This window comes from Salvelinus alpinus, chromosome 4, assembly GCF_045679555.1.
Source record: "Salvelinus alpinus chromosome 4, SLU_Salpinus.1, whole genome shotgun sequence".
NCBI lineage: Eukaryota > Metazoa > Chordata > Actinopteri > Salmoniformes > Salmonidae > Salvelinus > Salvelinus alpinus.
The window spans coordinates 33506623-33529982 of NC_092089.1; the positions used below are offsets into that span (position 1 = coordinate 33506623).

Below are 23360 nucleotides of genomic sequence, written 5' to 3' on the forward strand. Positions count from 1 at the left end.
TATCGATTGATATTAAAATACCGGTACTTAGATTTGATTTCGGATCAAACCAAAGAACTCGTCTTCGCCGGAAGTTGTGTTGTTTACATTTTCCAAGATGGCGGCGGGAATGTATTTGGAACACTATTTGGACAGTGAGTTAATTTTCTATTATTTAAAAGATTTAAAGATAAAAATCTCCTAATGTTTTCGATAGTTTAGCTGTCAATTTGAATTTCTCTGCATGTTTAGTCAATGCATTGCAAGAAGGAATGCTTTATTTGGAGAATTAGGCCGCTAGCTACCTAGCTAAGCAACACCAACGGTCGTTTCGCATGCTAGGCAGCAGCCTAGCTAGAGTATCATCACAAATTGAAGATACATTTGTTATACCAATAGTTTGTATTATTAATGAATATTAATCAGTCAAAAAAGTTAATGATTGTTCATTTCTCATCACAGGCATAGAGAACCTGCCATTTGAACTGCAGAGGAACTTCAATTTGATGAGGGACTTGGATCAACGTACAGAGGGTGAGAAATAACAACTGTTACCGACCAATTCACTACTCTGCAGAGTATGTGTGAACCATGTTTACAATGCATAATAAAGTAGCAGTCATCCCACCCACAAGTTGTGCATTTGAATTGCCCATGATGAATGTATGCAAATGAAATCTGTCTAGCCTCCATAATTACCAGGAATAAAGAACATTCATGTCCACGGTCCTCAACAATTTACCATTCAATGATCTGCTAATCTTCCAACATCGTCAGGTCATATAGACCAAAAACTGCACAACAATTCTGTGAGGCGTCTTTACATAGCAGTACTTTGTTGGGATTTCTTAGATCCATTCATACCTGTAAAAGCCCTAGATACACATACTTCATTAAAAAAATGCATGTTATGTGGAAGCAAGTGACATAGTAACACACATCACATAAGGCTGATATTCTCAGAACAGTGGCATCAATAAAATTGCTTATCCAAACTTCTCACCCAACCCATCTGTTTTTCTCTCAGATCTAAAGGGGCAGATAGACTCCCTGGCAAAGGATTACACATCCAATGCCAGGACCCTCTCGTCTGAACAGAAGCTTACTATTCTGAGGCAGATCCAACAATCGTACAGCAAAAGCAAGGAGTTTGGGGATGACAAAGTGCAACTGGCTATGCAGACTTATGAGATGGTCAGTAGTAGTACTTTGGAGCTCTGTGCTTCCTTTGTGTTGGAGCCTGTGTGGGTCAGTCAAATGAATCCTAAAGTGCAGTGGTTGTTCCCTAGGTGGACAAGCACATCCGGAGACTGGACACAGACCTGGCACGCTTTGAGGCCGACCTGAAGGAGAAGCAGATAGAGAGCACAGACTATGATTCCACCTCCAGTAAGGGAAAGAAAAGTACGTATTTGAAGTGTGTACGTGCAGGTCTATTTCTCTTGAATGTTTGCCTTGTAGCATCTTGGCACACTTCAAAATATCAAATCATTACGAATAATGGTAAATGTATTGTCATTTTGGAGTCACTTTTATTGTTAATAAGAATGTTTCTAAACACTCTACATTAACGTGGATGCTACCATGATTACGGATAGTCCTGAATGAATCGTGACGTTATTGTAATGGTGAAAGGTTAGCATGTCTTGGCGGTATATTTGTGTGTCTACCTTTCTCACTAATCATTATTCACAATTCATTCAGAACTATCCGTAATCATGGTAGCATCGACCTTAATGTAGAGTGTTTAGAAACATGATATTCTTATTTACAATAAAAGTGACTCCAAAATGACAATGCATTTACCATTCATTTCTATGAGGCACAAAATGATCAGAAACACAACCAAAACAAACAGCAAATGCATCCAACAACTTTGTACAGTCACAAACTTGATGTAATCATTGCGTGCTAGGAATATGGGACCAAATACTAAACGTTTTACTACTTTAATACACAAAAGTGAATTCGTCCCACTGCTTTTGGTCCCCTAAAATGGGGGTGACTATGTACAAAAAGTGTTGTAATTTCTAAACGATTCACCCGATATGGACGAAAATACCCTCAAATGAAAGCTGACCGTCTGCACTTTAGTCATTTTATAATTTAAAAAAAATTCACTTACCCAATACTTTTGGAGCTCACTGTATATTTAATGCTATGTTTTGATATTTCAGGTGAGTCCAGGGGGCTGAAAGAGAAGAAGGTGGCTAAAACTCGGTCTAAAGTGAAGAGCTCCGATGAAGATGGCAGTCCGAAGAGTGCACAGAAGAAAGTCAAACTTCTCCAGCCGTACGTTTGTTATTGTGCACTCTATCACTTCCTTCCTTGAAGACAATCTCCTTCACTGGCCTTAATTGTGTGTGTGTGTGTACTCATCCACCAGTCTCTCTCATTGTCAGGGGGGAGTTCACTGCTCCAGCTGCTAACTTTGGGAACGTGCATCCCTCTGACGTGCTGGACATGCCAGTGGACCCCAATGAGCCCACCTACTGCCTGTGTCACCAGGTGTCCTATGGAGAGATGATTGGCTGTGACAACACAGATGTGAGTTTCCCCAGAAACCTCCCCTGAGTTCCCCCATTGTGTGCACTAACCTGACCTATATTGTTGTGTTGATTCTGGTTCTTGAAAGCTACAGTGTGTACAGACTTCATCAAACCCCTGTGTTGATTATTTTTGCAGTGTTCCATCGAGTGGTTCCACTTTGCCTGCGTGGGCCTGACGACGAAACCAAGAGGGAAATGGTGAGGGAATCAGCCAACCTACACAGACTAACCGTACATACTACACTCAATGGCCAGTTTATTAGATACACACACCTAGTACAGGGTCAGACCCCCCCTTTGGCAACAGAACAGCCTGAATTCTCTGGGGGGCATGGATTCTACAAGTCAGAAATGTTCCGCAGGGATGTTTGTCCATGCTGACGCGATGACATCACGCAGTTGCTGCAGATTGGACAGCGGTACGCAGTTGACACCAGGCTGGATGGGTCCATGGACTGCTGCTTATACTAAATCCTGACTCTGCCAACAGCATGACGCAACAGGAACCGGGATTCGTTGGACCAGGTGATGTTTTTCCACTCCTCAATCGTACAGTGTTGGTGATCGTGTGCTCACTGAAGCAGCTCTTCTTGTTTTTAGCTGATAGGAGTGGAACTTAGTGTGGTCGTCTGCTGTAATAGCCCATTCGTGACAAGGATCGATAAGTTGTGCATTCCTAGATGCCGTTCTGCACAGCACTGTTGCACTGTGCCGTTATTTGTCTGTTTGCGGGCCCGCCTGTCAGCTTGTACGATTCTTGCCCTTTTCCTCAACGCTCTGTTTTTGCTCACAGGACTGCTGCTGACTGGATGCTTTTTGTTTGTCACACTGTTCTCGGTAAACCGTAGACACTATCGTGCGTGAAAAGCTCAGGAGGGCAGCCGTTTCTGAGACATTGGAACCCGCGCGCCAAGCAATGACGATCATACAACACTCAAAATCGCTTAGGTCACTCGTTTTGCCAATTTTAACGTTCAATCGAACAGTAACTGAATGCCTGTCTGCCTGTTTTATATAGCAAGCCACGGCCACGTGACTCACTGTCTGTAGGAGCGATCCATTTTTATGAACAGGGTGGTGTACCTAATAAACTGGCCGGTGAGTATGCATCTTTCACAAAGCGGAAATAGTGATGGGATTTTAAGGTTTACAACTGAATATTTCCTTTTTTCTAACTCTGCAGGTATTGTCCACGCTGCTCTCAAGACAGAAAGAGAAAGTAAGCCCCTAAGGTAGAGGGGCCAACCAATTGTAGAGTCAGGATTACTACGTTAGTTGTGAAGAGAAAGTAACATGACATTTTCTGTCCCCAGGATAGTATTACATTGTTTGTCGGTCTTCTAGCATAGAACAATTGGTGCTTTCTTTTTTTGTTTACTTGATTTAATGCAGTGTGAAGGAGATACGTGGTTACAGATGTATTTAAATATATTTCAAAGGTTATGAGAGTTGATAGTTATGAGAGTTGCTTTGTGTTTTTTTTATCTCTATGTTTCTATTTTTTTGTAACTGAACAATAAATGCTAAAATTTGACAGTTAGTGTCCATAATACTGTAGTGTGTGTTTGACTACATGTGATTGACTGGAGTGAAGTGGATTGACATATTGTAATGGATGCAGTGTTGGCCCATCGAGAACTGTTGTGCTTTCAAGTTTGTTACATATTTTTCGATTATATTGTGTGCGCTCTAATAAATGCATTTTAGCCTGATAGCACTTTTATCTGTTTTGTAGTTAGTTGCTTGAATTACATTTTACTTTTTACATTTTAAATGTGATGGAACTGGTTTAGAGAGAATACATTTCATAAGGGAAATATCATCAATGCTGTAGCTGACACCTGGGTACATGTGAGGAAAATTGTATTTTCAGTTTGAATACAGCTACTACCTCAAATCAGTCTTGTCCTTTATCATGTAGATTGGTTCTGAACAGCATAGCTACAATGCATAGCTACAATTGCATGAGGCTATCGGATTTACTGTACTTGATATTGCAATATTTGAGTTTGCAGTAATAAAGTATCAATGACATTGTAGCGTTAGTTATCCGCAGACAGATGGCGTAGTTTGTTCACGGAAGAGGGTCAGTGGGAGGAGGGGAGCGATGCCGTAGTCCTTTGGCGCGCTGCTGTTAAAAACTCAAAACCCTTCGCCACAGACCGTTTAGAGCAGAACCGTGCTGTTTCAATCTGCTCAACAGTTTCTAAAGATCCTAAATTGTGGCTAAGACTGAGCAGCGCTACAAAAAGATATTGGTAAGTGTGTTATACTTGGTTAACGTTATTTATGTCTGGAGTTTCTTAGTTGTGAAATGTAGCTAGTCAGCAAGTTGACTAAAAATAACGTTAAATACTGTAGCTATCTTAACTTTAGCTAGCTACGTTAATTTATTTATCCTGTGGCCTACTAAGGTAACGTTAGCTAACTAGCGTTAGCTAGTTCGCGAATAAATCAAAACAAACAACTAACTTGGTCAAAAGAACTAGCGAACTTCGCTAATACATTAACTAGCGAACACGTGTGTTAGGGTGAGTGAGTTGTTTATAGCTACATGGAATGAACGTAGCTTACTATAATTAACGTTAAAGTTACCTAGAATGTCAACCACTCGGCTTACAACAAGTTGTTTTTTCGTGTACAGTGATGTCGTGGGACTTCTTTGTGCCTGTGTGCGTGGGTGACCTGGTGAAGACTGGGGGCATTAACCAGTACGTGGTCCAGGATGTCGTCTCCCCTAAACAACTGCCCTCCCATCTCAACAGTAAATATCCCATAGTTTGTTACAGACTTACAATTGTTAGAATATTGTCCTCCTGAAATCTGACCAAGCAACTAAACTCCTTTACTATTCTATATATTTTCCAGGTTTCATGGCTGCACTGAGAAACCAGGGTCCATTGTGCATCCTGGAACACTTCGACACGGGTTACACTGTGCTGCAGTGAGTAGCTATATTTACTCAAATTATTTTATTTTTCTTTCTTAAACCTGCCTCAACTATGATGTAATTTCTCACATTCTATTGTATGTCACAGGCACTGCCATAAAGTGGACATGAGTGTGAAAGAGGACACCATGGAGTTACTCATACAAGGTCAGTGTTTGTGATGGTGTGTTGAAATGTCTCAATCTATTCACATGATGGCATACCAGTGCCTGTTAGTGCTCACTATTCAGTCGACGTTCTCATCCGTATTTGATTGTTTTCTCTGTTAGTGGTGAGTGGCCTGTCCGTCTCCCTGCCCTCCCTGCCCCGCCCTCCTGCCCTGCCTCCCTCGCCCTCCTGCCCTGCCTCCCTCTCAACATCAGTAGTCACCAACACTCCTGTACTGGTTTGAAGTGAATTGTCCCTCAACATTGACTGAAGTAATTTTCTCAAGCCCGCAGAAATTATTTGAATGATTTTATTTACAGCAAAAACCTGACTTACGTTTTTGAAGAAAAGGAGACTAGGAGAGAATCACTTCCTCTGGGATTACTGAGCATTCCTCATGTTCTCTGTGATTTCTCCCCCCAGGTTCTGCACCTGAACAGGTACAGTAAAGGGATTGGTTTGGCAGTGGGAAGGCTGATGGACAAATCCATCAATGTGGTCAAGAGTGCCATCCAGCTACTGGCTGCCTTCATCGCACACAACCCCTACAGCTGCAAGGTGCGCGCGCACACGAACAACCACTACTGTGAAGTACACACACAATACAAAGTGTCTTACAATTGTTTCTTTCATCTTTAGTTGAGCAGTGCTGACCTGACGAAACCCCTGGAGAAGGAGACGGATAAACTCCGCGAGCTTAGAGAGAGACTGCAGGAAAACGCACCTGGTAAATTATACACACCACCTTTTATATTTATCTTTTATATAATGCCCAGTGATGAGACCAAGGCGAATGCGAGCCAACTGAAAGAGGGTTGGGATCTCTCTCTTCTCGTTTGGCCGGTAATCTTGGCAGTGTAGTGGAGATTGGCTGCTCTGATGTAAGGGCCGGCCTACAGTGATTTGGCCCCACCCACACGTTTCTTCCGCTAAAGAAACACGGTAGAGAATAGTGGGAGGGTGCTGACAGTGTGACTGATGTCTGTTTGCCTGTGTCTGCCTGCCTTTATGCATGAGGCAGGGAGAACCCCACCTCTCCTCAATATTCAGTTGGTCGTGAGCGCTCTTTGTTAATCTGAGGGCTTTGTAACCATAGAAATAGAATCAATTCATTCTGAACTCCTCTACCTCATCTTCTGCCTCTTTTGTCCAAACTATATATTTATTATTAAAGCGAAACTCCGCTCAAATTCTTTTTCATTTTTTCCCCCTCCGTTAATCCACTGATAGTCCCAAAATGTTTTGCACGTCAGCAAGTCAAGTTTTGAAGATATTGGACTTTTGAGAAGCAGTGTCACCAGCCACATCAGCATGATGCAAAATTATTTTATTGTTGATTTCCCTTTCAACCATATTCCTTTGGTCTCTCCGTCCAGTGGCAGTGATCAAAGCCGCCGAGCTGTGGGCCATTATGGAGCCTGAGCTGCTCCTCACCGTCAGCCAAGCTGGAGTCCACCAGTGAGGTAGAGGGGGAACAGCAGGAGGATGGAGAGGAAGACGACAGGGCCACCGCCGTACAGATCGCCCAGTTCCTCCGCGTCAACAAATACCGGTAAAATGTAACAATATCTAAATACCGGGCCTAGTTTTTCAAAGATGATCTATCTGGATTTTGCCTATCTGATAGGACTAAATGCATAGAAATGAAATGGGGGGGACTCGTGTTCTATTCATTCTATTTCTATCAATTTAATGCTATCTGATAGTCTAGATCAGATGGATAACTTTTGAAACACTCTGCCCAGGGGACTAGATTTGTAACAAATCAGGATCAACTGTTTATAGAACTGAGATTCCAAGCTGATCTCTACAGTCATCACATACAGTGGGGAGAACAAGTATTTGATACACTGCCGATTTTGCAGGTTTTCCTACTTACAAAGCATGTAGAGGTCTGTAATTTTTATCATAGGTACACTTCAACTGTGAGAGACGGAATCTAAAACAAAAATCCAGAAAATCACATTGTATGATTTTTAACTAATTCCTTTGCATTTTATTGCATGACATAAGTATTTGATACATCAGAAAAGCAGAACTTAATATTTGGTACAGAAACCTTTGTTTGCAATTACAGAGATCATACGTTTCCTGTAGTTCTTGACCAGGTTTGCACACACTGCAGCAGGGATTTTGGCCCACTCCTCCATACAGACCTTCTCCAGATCCTTCAGGTTTCGGGGCTGTCGCTGGGCAATACGGAATTTCAGCTCCCTCCAAAGATTTTCTATTGGATTCAGGTCTGGAGACTGGCTAGACCACTCCAGGACCTTGAGATGCTTCTTACGGAGCCACTCCTTAGTTGCCCTGGCTGTGTGTTTCGGGTCGTTGTCATGCTGGAAGACCCAGCCACGACCCATCTTCAATGCTCTTACTGAGGGAAGGAGGTTGTTGGCCAAGATCTCGCGATACATGGCCCCATCCATCCTCCCCTCAATACGGTGCAGTCGTCCTGTCCCCTTTGCAGAAAAGCAGCCCCAAAGAATGATGTTTCCACCTCCATGCTTCACGTTTGGGATGGGTTCTTGGGGTTGTACTCATCCTTCTTCTTCCTCCAAACACAGCGAGTGGAGTTTAGACCAAAAAGTTATATTTTTGTCTCATCAGACCACATGACCTTCTCCCATTCCTCCTCTGGATCATCCAGATGGTCATTGGCAAACTTCAGACGGGCCTGGACATGCGCTGGCTTGAGCAGGGGGACCTTGCGTGCGCTGCAGTATTTTAATCCATGACGGCGTAATGTGTTACTAATGGTTTTCTTTGAGACTGTGGTCCCAGCTCTCTTCAGGTCATTGACCAGGTCCTGCCGTGTAGTTCTGGGCTGATCCCTCACCTTCCTCATGATCATTGATGCCCCACGAGGTGAGATCTTGCATGGAGCCCCAGACCGAGGGTGATTGACCGTCATCTTGAACTTCTTCCATTTTCTAATAATTGCGCCAACAGTTGTTTCCTTCTCACCAAGCTGCTTGCCTATTGTCCTGTAGCCCATCCCAGCCTTGTGCAGGTCTACAATTTTATCCCTGATGTCCTTACACAGCTCTCTGGTCTTGGCCATTGTGGAGAGGTTGGAATCTGTTTGATTGTGTGTGGACAGGTGTCTTTTATACAGGTAACGAGTTCAAACAGGTGCAGTTAATACAGGTAATGAGTGGAGAACAGGAGGGCTTCTTAAAGAAAAACTAACAGGTCTGTGAGAGCCGGAATTCTTACTGGTTGGTAGGTGATCAAATACTTATGTCATGCAATAAAATGCTAATTAATTACTTAAAAATCATACAATGTGATTTTCTGGATTTTTGTTTTAGATTCCGTCTCTCACAGTTGAAGTGTACCTATGATTAAAAATTACAGACCTCTACATGCTTTGTAAGTAGGAAAACCTGCAAAATCGGCAGTGTATCAAATACTTGTTCTCCCCACTGTAACTGATTGTTTGTGTGTCAGGAATGCAGTGCGTCTGTGTGTGCGAGCCCACAGCCAGTTCCCAGAGTCTGAGATGTTCTCGTCTCTGACCACTCTCACCCCCGAGACACTCTTGAACACACTGGCCCTGCTCTTCAAAGGTACTGAACTCTGTCCGTCTGTCAATCACATCACGAGGCACGTGTATTGGTTTAGTGTAGGAGATAGAAAGGGAGGGGGGAAAGTTAGCATTCTGAAAATGTTGGGTCATTTAGTGAATGCTCTTATCTAGAACCGACTTACAATAAGTGCACTTTGAAAGAACCTCATAATACAAGTCTAGTAAGTAAACTCTATTCAGAACTAACTAGCACTCTGCTAAAAGAGTCGTATTCACTCAATCAAAACACTTTCATATGGATTAAACAAATTATTCAGTACCAAGCCTTCAAAAACAAGTGGTGAAATCAGTGCTAGAATAAGAGTATTATATAACCAATCAAAATGTAATTAAGGTCAATCTAGTGCTGTGGGCTTTTAGCAGTGTAGGAGGTGTAGTTCTAGATGACAGCATTACTGATGGAGTGGGTGATAATGTTTTCTACTGGTGAATCACCCAAACCTAGCTCTAACACCTGAGAACTAACACTGGTCTTAATTTTAGACCACTATTTAGTTAAATCGTGTGGACTGGAACAAATGTTTGCTCACACTGTGGCAGGAGTTAAGATGTTCACATCTGCTCTCAGGAGAACATTTTTCTAATCTGACCTCTCTGTTCCTCCCCAGGTCCTGACCAGGACACCTCTGAGATCAGAGAGGACCTGCCTTCCACCCCCCCAGAAGGAGGGAGCAGGGGATGGAGGGAAGGAAGGGGTGGAGGAGAGCGAGCTGAAGAAACAGGAGATGCTGTTGCAGTATCTGAGAGACACTGAGAGCTTTGCCCTGCAGGTGGAGAGAGCCATCGCTGTCATCAACACCATGCTCTACTAGAAGACTACGTCAGGTACAAACACACCTCATCTTACCTACACCCGCATTACCATACCTTTATCACCTGCACAGTCAACATCTTACCCCAATGACTCCATGCATGTATTCTGAGACAATGTAATATGTGGGGTATTGAGGAATGAATGTGTGTCTCGGTGGTCCAGGAGGCGGTGCAGTTCTGTGTGACAGTATGCGAGTTCAGTGTGGTGAACTCTGACTGGCGTGAGGAAGATGCTACCTCTGGTCTGGTCTACTGACGCTGCCATTAAAGATGCTGTGGTGCAGGCCTACAGACACCTCTACCTCAACCCCCAGGGAGATGACACCAGGTACGTTGTCACACCTTCAAACTGTTGCCACAGGCACTTTCTATCAACCCCCCCAGGTCCCTCGATCCCACTACCAATTTCAGATGGCTAAGTTACTTTTGAAATGGTAATATCTTCCCATGTAAAATGGTATAGAGAGTAAATGGAATTGTCTTGTCTGCTGAAACAGCCTTTTTGGGAACCTGCAATCTTCATTCCAGCACCTCAGCCATTTCCCCCAAGAGGTTTCAACTCTCAGGCTGTGTTTAGACATGCAGCCCAATTCTGATCTTATTTACACTAATTGGTCTATTGACCGATTTGGATCAGCTCTGAAATTGTGAAAAGATTTGTGATTGGCAAAAATATCTATATCAGAATTGGGCTGCCTGTGTGAACACACCCTGTATTACATTTTCTGCTGTGAATTTGTTAATCTTGCTCCCACCAGCACATTGCTGCTGAAAGAGATGCAGACTCAAGGTAGAAGTTGACGTGGGAAATTGTGCGATTGACCTATGAACAATGTCTTGGAGCGACTTCATCAACCTCCAATGGGCTATGCTCTGGTGCCTGACTCTCTCTCCCTCTCTCAGGGCTAAAGCTCAGACTCTAGTGGACAGTCTGTCTAAACTGATGGTGGATGCCTCTCTGGGGACAATCCAGTGTCAGGAGGAGATAGTGAGTTTCTCTTATTACTATCTTTTATTATCAATCCTGTCATCAATACTACCCAGTGATTGAGTTAGCCCTTACTCTTTACTGATTACTCTCCATCCATCCTGTCATCAATAATTAACCCCGTTCTCTCTCATCTAATCTGTTCCAACACCATCTCTCTCGTGTTGTCCCAGGTCCAGGAGTTTTTTGGTGGTGGCAGCAGCCTGCAGTCCACGGTAGTGCAGGTTCTGTGAGAGAGGTTCACTGGCAAACGAGAGACCTCCAGCCTGCACAGACAAGCAGCAGTACTGCTTCTGGGAATGGCTGCACGGTAAGGCCCACACACAAACACAGGTTCTAACTCTACACCTCTGTCTTTAAGTCCCCTTTGACTTCTTGCCCAATGATGAGACCAAGGCGAATGCGAGCCAACTGAACGAGGAGGTTGGGTTCTCCCTTGTCTTGATTGGCCGGTAATCTTGGCAGTGTAGCGGAGATTGGCTGCTCTGCTGTAAGGGCCGGCCTACAGTGACTTGGACCCACCCACACTTTTCTCCCGCTTAAGAAACACGGTAGAGAATAGTGGGAGGGTGCTGACAGTGTGACTGGTGTGTTAATCTGAGGCAGGGAGAAACCCACCTCCATATTCAGGAGTCCATGAGCTCTTCTTTTGTTAATCTGAGGGCTTCTACATCTGTATGTGTCTTTCGGAGGGGTTGGGTTTAAAGTGGAAGTAAAATTTCAGTTGGACCTTGTGGGCAATTGACCAATACATTGATCTTAATCTTTGTTTAATATGAGACTGATCCAAGATAAGTTTTGCACTTAACCTTCCAATGACAATGTTCCCTTATTGATGTATGGTAAACTGTTCCTAGGTCTGCACCTGTTGGCAACTCCTACCTTTGGCGCTTGGCTTTGTCTCAAAATTCTGGCGTTGGTTAATTTGTCCACTAAACCTCATTAAGGCGCCTGCATGCTTCCCAGCCGTACCACTTCGGAAGACGTGCATATATTATTACATCTTGTGACGTTGTTTATTTTAGACTTCGCCAAGTTTCTCTTTTTTTTCAGTTCGGGGGCACCAAGTCTACACCCCTTTGTCGGTGATTGGTCAACAGTAGGGATTCTTCAATAGTCTGTCATTCAACGAGAGACGACCCATTCTCATGCACATTTTTTCATCAAAATACTTCAGCAAACATCTTAGATGCAAAAACAAAAGGATATCCTTAGCATAAACTCAGGAAATTGGTCATTCATTTTGACGTTATCTTAGATTAATTCAGACTATTTTGAGGAAGTGTACTGGCTACGGCGACTCAAAATGGACAAATTACTATTGATGCTTTTTTCTCGTTCAAGTGAATGTCTTTTTTAAGGGAGTATGCAATCACACTCATTTGGCTAGCCGAACTGAAGCATGCTGGCGCATTTGGTCTCTGAATAGGAGCACAGCAGAGAGTACACTGACTTCTCTGCATTGAGTCGAAGTCACGACCACCTATAAATCTGGGCTCACCGCCAGGGTTTTCAATGAACGAGCGTTGTAAACACACATTCGGTCAAAGATTCAAAGACAGTCACTGCCCGAGGGGGGATGACTATCTGCAGTCCACCCACACTGTACTGGACAATACCGTGCCGCCTCTTTCCACGCAGGCAGCATTCATAACCTGTTTAATCCTCCCCTCACATCTTCTAACCCTCCCTCCCACACACATTATCCCTCATAGACTGGGACCATGTGTGTTCTGCGGAGGGCCGAGTACCGACGAGATGATTGATTAATCTGGAGCCTGGGCATAATTTAAATGATGTAGTTTACTACTTTGTTGTGTGTAGACATAGCAGTGAATTTACATACTGCCAGGAACCTCATTTGTGCACCACACACTAAAGTTGCTGTGTAGCAACTGATAGCATGTTTGTATGCACGTTCTTGAGCTGAAATATGAGCTGAAATAAAAGATCCCCAAAAATGTCCATATGCAAAAAAGCTTGTTTTGAGGAAGCGTGCAATTGGCATGCTGAATGCAGGAATGTCCACCAGAGTTGTTTTGAATGTTAATTTATCTACCATAAGCCGCCTCCGACGTTGTTTTAGAGAATTTGGCAGTACACCCAACCGGCCTCACAACTGCAGACCATGTGTAATCACGCCAGCCCAGGACCTCCACATCCAGCTTCTTTACCTGTGAAATCGTCTGAGGGGGAGGCGGGATGCTGAGCAGTATTTTGGTTTTTAATTGTGAGGAAAAATGTTTTCTGATTGGCTGGGCCTGGCTCCGTAGTGTGTGGACCTATGCCCACCCATCATGGCTGCGCCTCTTCCCCGTCCTGTTAGATTAGTGTTTTCTGCCTGTTTGGAACCGTGTAAACAACGCTAAATTGTAAGTAATACCAGAGTCTGTTCTAACAAATCTAAAGCCTTTAATACAGCATAGCAAAGATTTAAAAACAGCCACATTTGTGAAATTGCTTAATCTGACATTCTGGTTGTGTGAGGCTTGGTGCTAACAGAATCAGTAGGCTATTAAAGACTCCAACTGGCAACAAACAGGATTTCTGTAGATGTGGATGATTTGTTATGCCAGGCAAGTTTTAACAGTTACGCTATGGGTTATATATCTTAATTAGTTTCCTCAAGTTTCTTAAGTGAAGGCAAGGGCTGTTTTCTCGTCTCCTTACTCTGCTTCTGCCGCATTGTTCTCAACACCAATATGCTGGTTAACTTCGCTGTTATGCACATTGCAACGTAAAGGGAAATTCAACGGTGCACTGGAGATTGCGTTTCAGAACCCCAAGACAGTGCTTTTTCCCGCTATCCATCGCGTGAGAAACCGCATTTGTTATAAAATATTATATTTATTAGTGTTGCACCATTTTCTTACAAAATAGATAAAATCAAACTTTATTTGTCACATGCGCCGACTACAACAAGTGTAGACCTTACTGTGAAATGCTTATTTACAGGCCCTTAACCAACAGTGCAGTTCAAGAAGACTTAAGAAAAATATTTATCAAATAGACTAAAGTTTAAAAAAAATATTCAAAGTAACACCGTAAGAATAACAATAACGAGGCTATATACAGGGGGTACCGAGTCAGTGAGGTTAGTTGAGGTAATTTGTACATGTAAGTAGGGGTGAAGTGACTGCATAGATAATAAACGAGTAGCAGCAGTAAACAAAAGGGAGGGGGGGGGGGGGCAATGTAAATAGTCTGGTGGTGATTTTTATTAATTGTTCAGCAGTCTAATGGCTTGGGGGTAGAAGCTGTTGAGGAGCCTTTTGGTCCTAGACTTGGTGCTCCAGTACTGCTTGCTGTGCGGTAGCAGAGAAGTCTAACTTGGGTGACTGGAGTCTCTGACAATTTTATGAGCTTTCCTCTGACTCTGTCTTGGATGGCAGGAAGTTTGGCTCCAGTAATGTACTGGGCCGTTCGCACTACCCTCTGTAGCGCCTTAAGGTCAGATACCGAGCAGTTGCCATACTTGGCGGTGATGCAAGCGGTCAGGATGCTCTCGACGGTGCAGCTGTAGAACTTTTTGAGGATCTGGGGTACCATGTCAAATCTTTTCAGTCTCCTAAGGGGGAGAAGGTTTTGTCGTGCCCTCTTCACACTTGGTGTGTTTGGACCATGATAGTTTGATGTGGACACCAAGGAACTTGAAGCTCTCGCTCCGCTACAGCCCCGTTGATGTTTATGGGGGCCTGTTCGGCCTGCTTTTTCCTGTAGTCCACGATCATCTCCTTTGTCTAACCATTTACAATTTCAGTAGCTCATGTCTTAGTGATGTACTGTGCCTTCCCCGTGGCATCTGCAATGGATTAGTCCACTGAGACTGGTGGGAATCAGAAGGGTGTCTTGTGTATCATGAAAAAATAAAGATATTTGCAACTGCTCAACTAAAGAAATATCTGTTGACCAACAGCCTAGACGAAACAATCTACCAGGTTACTAAATGGGGTCAGCCCTATAGACATTTGAATGTTTAAAGTGATTGAGTTGATTTGTCCCTCCCCAGCAATCCAAAGGAGCTCCATTCAGACTGCCTCAGGACAACCAGCTCTTTACCTGCCTCACACAGGCCATCGCTGAAGGTGTATGTGTGTACACATCATCTCTTGAGTGGGAGAATGTATTGTCTTTGCCCCTGACTGTGTGTCTGGTCCCTCCCCAGGTGTGGTGATGGCGGACCCTCATTGGCAGAGCTTCATGGAGCAGGCTGTCCGTCTGCTGTACTTCCTGTCCGAGTCCCCAGATCAGCTCTGGTCCCGCATCCTACAGCGCTGCTCTCGCCTGCTATTGGACCAGATCGTGGCGGGCGTGGAGATGTTAGCAAACAAGGATGTCAGCCAGTTTCCGGGTGCATCTCAGGACCCTGAGGAGCAGGGAGAACAAGGTGAGAGACGGAGTGATTATTTATTTCGATAGTTGGTGCACTCTAGTAAAACAACTTCTCAACGTAGTATGAATAGATGACATTCTCCAGTTGTCTGGTGCTCTTTCACTGTGCCTAGTTGTTGAGCTCTGCCAGTGTGGTAGTGTATTATGATGACCAGTATCTTGTATAGGTACTTTATGATCAGTACGGTGTTATAGTGATGTGTGTCCCTGTCCCTCTAGTCCCTGCGGTGAGCTGCGTGTCCCTGGCCCAGCTGCTGTCTCTGTGTGGCTGCGTGGCGTTCTGGCAGGTGTCCCACCTGGAGCGCAGCGTCAGCTCTGAGCTGCGGAGGAGGAGAGGAGAGACAGAAGAGAGGGAGGAGAAGGCGAAGGTACCCTCCCGTAAGGCCAAGGTCAGTCTGGACATGGAATGGGAACACAATGTTTATGATGTCCAGTATTTTTATACAATGATGGCAATAATTCACATAATGGTCAATCATGAGATTAGGATACTACAAACCTAGTGGTAATGAGACTGCTGGGTTTATACACGTGTTCTGTGTTTAAGAGGCTTTTACTATTTGTGTCAAATTGATTGTCATTGCATCTCATAAACCAAATGTTATCAGAACAGGATGTTGATTAGTAAAGAGGCCACGTGAGTCCCTGGTGAGTAGGATTGTCTTGCCAATCAGTGACTTTTCTCCCTGGGAAACGCTTGATGAGTTTAATTTTGTTCACGCGGTGATTGACAGGTCTTGATGATTCTTCCCATCAGGGGTTTAAGAACAACAGCTATCTTCTTCCTAATTACTCGTTTAGATTAAATCGCTGTAACTTTCCAGTAGACCAGACATGAACAAGGAGTTCTTAATCAACTGTCATGATCCATGTTTCCCACAGCAAGCGGCCAATGACAGTTCTGTGGAGGAAGAACTTGAGTTGATGGGTGCTTCTGCTGAGGACACCGAGGCTGAGCTGATCAGGAAGATCTGTGACACTGAGCTGATCAGGAAGATCTGTGACACTGAGCTGATCAGGAAAATCTGTGACACTGAGCTGATCAGGAAGATCTGTGACACTGAGCTGATCAGGAAGATCTGTGACACTGAGCTGATCAGGAAGATCTGTGACACTGAGCTGATCAGGAAGATCTGTGACACTGAGCTGATCAGGAAGATCTGTGACACTGAGCTGATCAGGAAAATCTGTGACACTGAGCTGATCAGGAAGATCTGTGACACTGAGCTGATCAGGAAGATCTGTGACACTGAGCTGATCAGGAAGATCTGTGACACTGAGCTGATCAGGAAGATCTGTGACACTGAGCTGATCAGGAAGATCTGTGACACTGAGCTGCTGGCTGGTAAGAAAGGCTTAACCTTTTCAAAACTAAGTAAATTTTTCCTGGTGTGATTTAATTGCCTTGAAAACCACATCCCTTCCCCCCCAGAGGGGAACCTGTTGTGCTCGTTCCTGCTCCTGCTGGTGAGGGTGTGTAGTTCCCCAGGGAGATACTGCCACCCCCATTTCACCACCGCTGCCTCCCTGGGCCTCTCACGGTACATGATGATCAGGTCAGACTACACCCCAGACTAACTTCGTTTTTAAGTAGTTTTCCTTTGCGTGGCTGTGGTGTGTGCCTCTTTGTCAACCTCTGTTCCCTCTCCTCTGTCAGTTCGTGTGAGGAGCAAATTCGTCTCCTGTTCACGGTGATGGAGCGTTCCTCTCTGCCCGTCGTCAGGGCCAACGCCATCATCGGCCTGGGAGACCTCACCGTCCGCTTCCCCAACATCCTGGAGCCCTGGACCCAGAGACTCTATACCAGGTAACCCAAACACCTGGACCCAGAGACTCTGTACCAGGTAACCCAAACACCTGGACCCAGAGACTCTGTACCAGGTAACCCAAACACCTGGACCCAGAGACTCTGTACCAGGTAACCCAAACACCTGGACCCAGAGACTCTGTACCAGGTAACCCAAACACCTGGACCCAGAGACTCTGTACCAGGTGTGCACCCCCACAAGCCACTGTCATTCAGTGACTAAATATTAACCAAGCAGGTTAATATATCTTGTTTATAGATTAGAATATGGAAGTAGCAAACAATCTGATCTTTATTTAATTACCCAGCTGTGTGTACTATGGATTGTGTGGCTTTTTAATTTAGGTAAACATGTCCATTAGATAAGGATGGCTGAGGGCTACAAGCTCGTTCCATGTCTGGTTGTCTGCTAATGTTGTTCCTTCACACGCTCCAGTCCTGCTGCTGCTGCAGTCTACTGAACCAGTTGATCGAAAAACTTATTTCCATATGTTCAGAACAGAAAAAAACAATAGGAAGCATTGTAAAATGCTGTCATGTCCTCCACTATCATTCTGACCTCTGATGTTGCTATAGCGCGACAGTACAGTGTACTCTTCAGAACTCCAACTGCTCTTCTGGACTGTGTCAACCATGGTCTGCTCGCTCGTGCACTCTTATTTATTTATTTTTTTGAACAGAAATAACTGAACTTTCTGTAAGGTCTAGAACAACGTGAAGGTTCTGATTGTGTCCAGAACTACTTGTTGGTGGTATAATTATACAATGAGTAGATCAGAGGGAGAAATGGGATCATTTCAGGTGATGCCATAGGTTATACTCCGTAGGAAGGATGGGGACTTAATTGAAGAAATCTTAATGATGATTGCTGGTTGTTCTTCCCACATTGAGATGCACTGAAGCCATACCCCTCCCCCATTAAGTTTAATTACAATTCGTTATCTCTTCATTCCACTCGTTCTGTTTTTGTCTTTGTATAGTGCTAATTATGATGCTTGGTTATTCTTACGTTTTAGGTGTTTCAGATGAATAGTGTTTTCCAGGCTTTTCACTATGAACACTAATCCTCAGGTTTTTCCTCATGGTAAGTGTTTTGTAGCAGTCAGTAATTGTCTCCCACACACCTCCATTGTGTTGGGTCTCCTCAAAGACAGACAGCTCTCTCTGGGAGAGGACTGATAAGGGTATTAAACATGTTTCTTTTTTACTCTAATGGTAATGCACTGTTTTACATGCCTAGTTAATTATACTGAAGCTGTGGCTTATGACAGTCTACTGTATAGCAGACCACACACCCGGCGAGTCCGGTTCCTCTGGATAATGTCCTAATCCACGGCTGGAGGAAAAGTTGCTTATTATTTTTTTCACCTGGCCTCATCCCTTCCCAGTGTATGCGGTTAATTCCCCCGTTTAGAACAATGGAGGCCAGGGAGACACTGCAGCCTTTTGTCTTAGTGCTCCCTCAGAGTAGAGGCCCTTTACCTCCCACACGTACATCTGAAATGTCTGCAGAGGATTATGGTTAATGCCAGTCAGGGGTATTGGCATCGAAGCCTTCAGGTCCAATGTATGGCTGGTAGTATTTTCACCCAGGTAATCGATTGCTTAATCTGTCATGTCATTGATTGGCCAGTCTCTCTCTTTCATGGTATCAGCTGATCCTGATTAGAGAAGAAACCTGCATGCCATTTTTAAATATTGTTTCATCATATAACATGTCCCCGTCTCCCCTGCCCAGGCTGAGTGACGAGAACCCGGCGGTGAGGCAGACTGCAGTGACTGTTCTGATCCAGCTAGTGCTGAAGGATGTGCTAAAGGTCAGATCAGCGAGGTGGCTGTACTGCTCATCGACCCCCAGACACACATCGCCAGCCTCGCACTCAACTTCTTCAACGAGCTCGCCTCCAAGGTACACACACAGCGTTAATTCCAGGCATGTCTATTTGAGTGGAAAATACAGTGCCTTAGGGAACTATTCAGGCCCCTTGACTTTTTCCACATTTTGTTACATTACAGCCTTATTCTAAAATGTTTATTTAATCCAATCTACACACTATACTCCATAATGACAAGGCAAAAACAGGTTTTTAGACACCTTATTTACATAAGTATTCAGACCCTTTGCTGAGACTTGAAATTGAGCACATGTGCATCCTGTTTCCATTGATCTCCTTGATGTTTCTACAACTTGATTGGAGACCACCTGTGGTAAATTCAATTGATTGGACATAATTTGGAAACTCACACCTGTCTATATAAAGTCCCACATCTGCATGTCAGAACAAACACCAAGCCATGAGGTCAAAGGAATTGTCCGTAGAGCTCAGACAGGATTGTGTCGAGGCACAGATCTGGGGAAGGGTACCAAAAAATGTCTGCGGCATTGAAGGTCCCCAAGAACACAGTGGCCTCCATTCTTAAATGTAAGAAGATTGGAACCACCAAGACTCTTCCTAGAGCTGGCCACCCGGACAAACTGAGCAATCGGGGGAGAAGGGCCTTGGTCAGGGAGATAACCAAGAACCCGATGGTCACTCTGACAGAGCTCCAGAGTTCCTCTGTGGAGACGAGAGAACCTTCCAGAAGGACAACCAGCACTCCACCAATCAGGCCTTTATGGTGGAGTGGCCAGACGGAAGCCACTCCTCAGTAAAAAGCACATGACAGCCTGCTTGGAGTTTGCCAAACGGCACCTAAAGAACTCTGACCATGAAAAAACAATATTCTCTGGTCTGAAACCAAGTTTGAACTCTTTTGCATGAATGCCAAGCGTCACATCTGGAGGACCTGGCACCATCCCTACGGTGAAGCATGGTGGCAGCATCATGCTGTGGGAATATTTGTCAGCGGCAGGGACTGGGAGACTAGTAAGGATAGAGGGAAAGATGAACAGAGCATTGTGGAGATTAGAGGTCAACCGATTATGATTTTTCAATACCGATACCGATTATTGGAGGACCAAAAAAAGCCGATACCGATTAATCGGATGTTTTTTTATTTGTAATAATGACAATTACAACAACACTGAATGAACACTTATTTTAACTTAATATAATACATCAATAAAATCAATTTAGTCTCAAATAAATAATGAAACATGTTCAATTAATGCAAAAACAAAGTGTTGGAGAAGAAAGTAAAAGTGCAGTATGTGCCATGTAAAAAAAGCTAACGTTTAAGTTAGCTCAGAACATGAGAACATATGAAAGCTTTTAACCTGAGTTAAGTATATGAAATACAAATGGTATAGAGAGAAATAGTCCTATAATTCCTATAATAACCTCAACCTAAAACTTCTTACCTGGGAATATTTAAGACTCATGTTAAAAGGAACCACCAGCTTTCCACAGCGCAAGGTACTGATGATAGTGGTTGTATGTATTGACTGACAGAATAGTTTTCAGTTGTTCAAACCACATAAAGCTCTTAGCCCCCCCAATTCAGATATACATAACGGTAAACTTGGGACAAGTGAGAGACTATGCATTATCCTGACTCTTTGACTAAACGCTATTAGTGCGCACCCTGCTAACTAGCTAGCCATTTCACATCGGTTACACCAGCCTAATCTTGGGAGTTGATAGGCTTGAAGTCATAAACAGCTCAATGCTTGAAGCACAGCGAAGAGCTGCTGGCAAACGCAGTAAAGTGCTGTTTGAATGAATGCTTATGAGCCTGTTGCTGCCTACCACCACTCAGACTGCTCTATCAAATCATAGACTTAATTATAAAAACACACAGAAATACGAGCCTTTTGTCATTAATATGGTCGAAACGGGAAACTATCATTTCGAAAACAACATGGCATCCCTAAGTCTAAATATTGCTGTTACATTGTTCTTCACACAGTTTGCAACGAGCCAGGCGGTCCAAACTGCTGCATATACCCTGACTGCTTGCACGGAACGCAAGAGAAGTGACACAATTTCCCTAGTTATAAGAAATTCTTGTTAGCAGGCAATATTAACTAAATATGCAGGTTTAAAAATATATACTTGTGTATTGATTTTAAAGAAAGGCATTGATGTTTATGGTTAGGTACATTGGTGCAACGACAGTGCTTTTTTCGCGAATGCGCTTGTTAAATCATCACCGTTTGGCGAAGTAGATTTGATTTAAATTTTCAATTTCATCAAATTTAGAATAAGGCTGTAACGTAACAAAATGTGTGAAAAGTCAAGTGGTCTGAATGCACTGTAAATCTGTGTTGGTGTATTGGGGACCTTTTTACATAGACTGAGTGTAATGGATCCTCCAATGTTCTAAACCAGACAGTGGCTTCTCTCCTCCCAGGACAATGTCATCTACAACCTGTTCCCAGACATCATCAGCAGACTGTCAGACCCAGAGAGAGCCATGAACGAGGAAGACTTCCACACCATCATGAAGTGAGTGGTGTCCACACTGAGCTGTGTGCCTCTGCTCTCACTGTGTATATTGTGATCAGTGTAGTGTCTTCTGTGTGTATTGTGTGTACAGTCTTCTGCGCTCACTGTGTGTACAGTCTTCTGCGCTCACCTTATTTATTCTGCTCATGCCTTATTTTAATGTTTCCCTCTTTGTCTCTGTTTTCAGGCAGCTGTTTTCCTCCATCACTAAGGAGAGACAGACTGAGTCTCTGGTGGAGAAGCTGTGTCAGCGCTTCAGGACCGCAAAGTGAGCAGCCCGTCTTCCCCTCGCTCTTCCTATCTCCTAATTTATTTTCTCCCACTCCGTGTCATAACGGCTGGCATTAGTTCCTCTCAGTCTCAGGATTATCCGAGGCCTGGGTCGTCTGTTCAGTGAACTCGGGGCCAACTCTCCCTCTTTCTGGCTCGTCATTCAAAGCGCAGACCTCCACAGAAAAGGCATTTTAGATTAAGCCACAGACAGTGAATCAGTGAGACCATGGGTGGAGAATGATTTATGCAAATGTCAGGTCAGACTTCCTCTGTTCTTGAAAGACTATTTGTTGGAAGTGAATAATCAAATTTCCTAATTTCCCCCCTCCCAATTCTCTCTCCAGGACTGAGCGTCAGTGGTGTGACCTGCCCGTGTCTCTGTCTCTGTGTGAGCGAGGGCTGAAGAGGCTCCAGGAGTGTTAGTGACAAGCTGACTGAGACATGAGTCTACCAGCCTCTCCTCTCCATCACTGCTAAGCTACGCCAAGGAGCCAAGCCACAGCGCAAGGTACTGATGATAGTGGTTGTATGTATTGACTGACAGAATAGTTTTCAGTTGTTCAAACCACATAAACCTCTTAGCCCCCCCTATTCAGATATACATAACGGTGAACTTGGGACAAGTGACAGACTATGCATTATCCTGACTCTTTGACTATCCAGACTGATTTCTTGACTGTGCTCTAAATGAATACACATGCCAGGTCTTATTCTGATTCTTCGGTCTCTGTCCCCAGGTCCAGGTGGAGGAGTTTGAGAAGCGTCTGACGGCGGTCCACACCCGGGGGCTGGAGAACGTAGAGAGCTCTGAGATGGAGAAGAACCAGCCCGAGGGAGCTGGGCCCAGCCAGAACACCACTCACACGCCACTACCCAACAAGGGACGGGGTGGCAGGCCCAAGAGAGGTGATTGCGCACACACAAGTGTAGTGACTTTTCTGGTAGATAGTGAATTTTTCCCTCCTGAATGTATTTATTTTTGCCAATTACATAGACTTTAGCTAATGTTCCATGATTTTCTTTCTCTCCCCTCAAAGTTCAAGCCATGCCCTCTGTAGCCAGTCGCCATGACGATAGCTTTGTGACCCCCTATACTTGTCATGGCAGAGAGTGAGACACCTAAGGTAACCACACCCATCGTCCGCACCTCTCGACGTGCTCGTCTCCGACACTGATCCCTCTGCTTTTAGTTTGTATGTCACATGTCCTGTTCTATTGTTTTGTCATCTTTTTAAATCATGTTTTTACTTTTATCAGTAACTTTTTAAAATCTTTTGATATGTTCCTCTAGTCAGCACTAAATAATTTGACTCAGTCTTTTTGTAGCTGAATCAAGACTTTTTAATAAACCTTTGGTGTGAACCACACTACCTCTGTCATCCGTGTGTGTTTGCAAGTGGAGTCAGATTTATGCCCTCATTACAAGGAGTATTGAATGCCCTTCTCTTGCATTGTGTGTTTGGTCAGTGAAATAGTGTGTGTTCA

At 44.0% G+C, this 23360-nt stretch overlaps 1 protein-coding gene, 2 non-coding genes and 1 pseudogene across 5 annotated transcripts; all 4 read left to right on the top strand.

Annotated features, from left to right (window-relative positions):
- Positions 1-35: 35 nt before the first annotated feature.
- Positions 36-4240, top strand: LOC139573351 (inhibitor of growth protein 4-like). 3 transcript variants are annotated; one of them, XM_071396697.1, is made up of 9 exons: positions 36-134; positions 442-513; positions 1007-1173; positions 1269-1383; positions 2157-2271; positions 2382-2526; positions 2665-2726; positions 3547-3626; positions 3712-4240. In XM_071396697.1, exons 1-9 carry the CDS (start codon positions 98-100, stop codon positions 3762-3764), a joined length of 846 nt encoding a protein of 281 aa, XP_071252798.1. In that variant the 5' UTR covers positions 36-97; the 3' UTR covers positions 3765-4240. The 3 variants fall into 3 exon arrangements, with proteins under 3 accessions (XP_071252798.1, XP_071252799.1, XP_071252800.1); XM_071396698.1 differs by lacking the exon at positions 3547-3626; XM_071396699.1 differs by lacking the exons at positions 3547-3626; positions 3712-4240 and adding an exon at positions 2891-3528.
- A 178-nt stretch (positions 4241-4418) lies between these two features.
- On the top strand, positions 4419-23242 carry LOC139572565 (condensin complex subunit 1-like; annotated as a pseudogene).
- Positions 6396-6709, top strand: LOC139574899 (small nucleolar RNA U85). Its single transcript, XR_011674857.1, has one exon. It is a non-coding gene; the product is annotated as a small nucleolar RNA U85 (small nucleolar RNA).
- LOC139574898 (small nucleolar RNA U85) lies at positions 11393-11681 on the top strand. Its single transcript, XR_011674855.1, has one exon. It is a non-coding gene; the product is annotated as a small nucleolar RNA U85 (small nucleolar RNA).
- Positions 23243-23360: the final 118 nt, after the last annotated feature.

Excerpts from the sequence above, each read along its gene's own strand:
- LOC139573351 (XM_071396697.1), top strand. The coding sequence starts at position 98 with ATGGCGGCGGGAATGTATTTGGAACACTATTTGGACA. Across the intron at positions 135-441 it reads TTTGGAACACTATTTGGACA|GCATAGAGAACCTGCCATTT; the intron begins GTGAGTTAATTT and ends TTCTCATCACAG. Across the intron at positions 3,627-3,711 it reads TGTACCTAATAAACTGGCCG|GTATTGTCCACGCTGCTCTC; the intron begins GTGAGTATGCAT and ends CTAACTCTGCAG.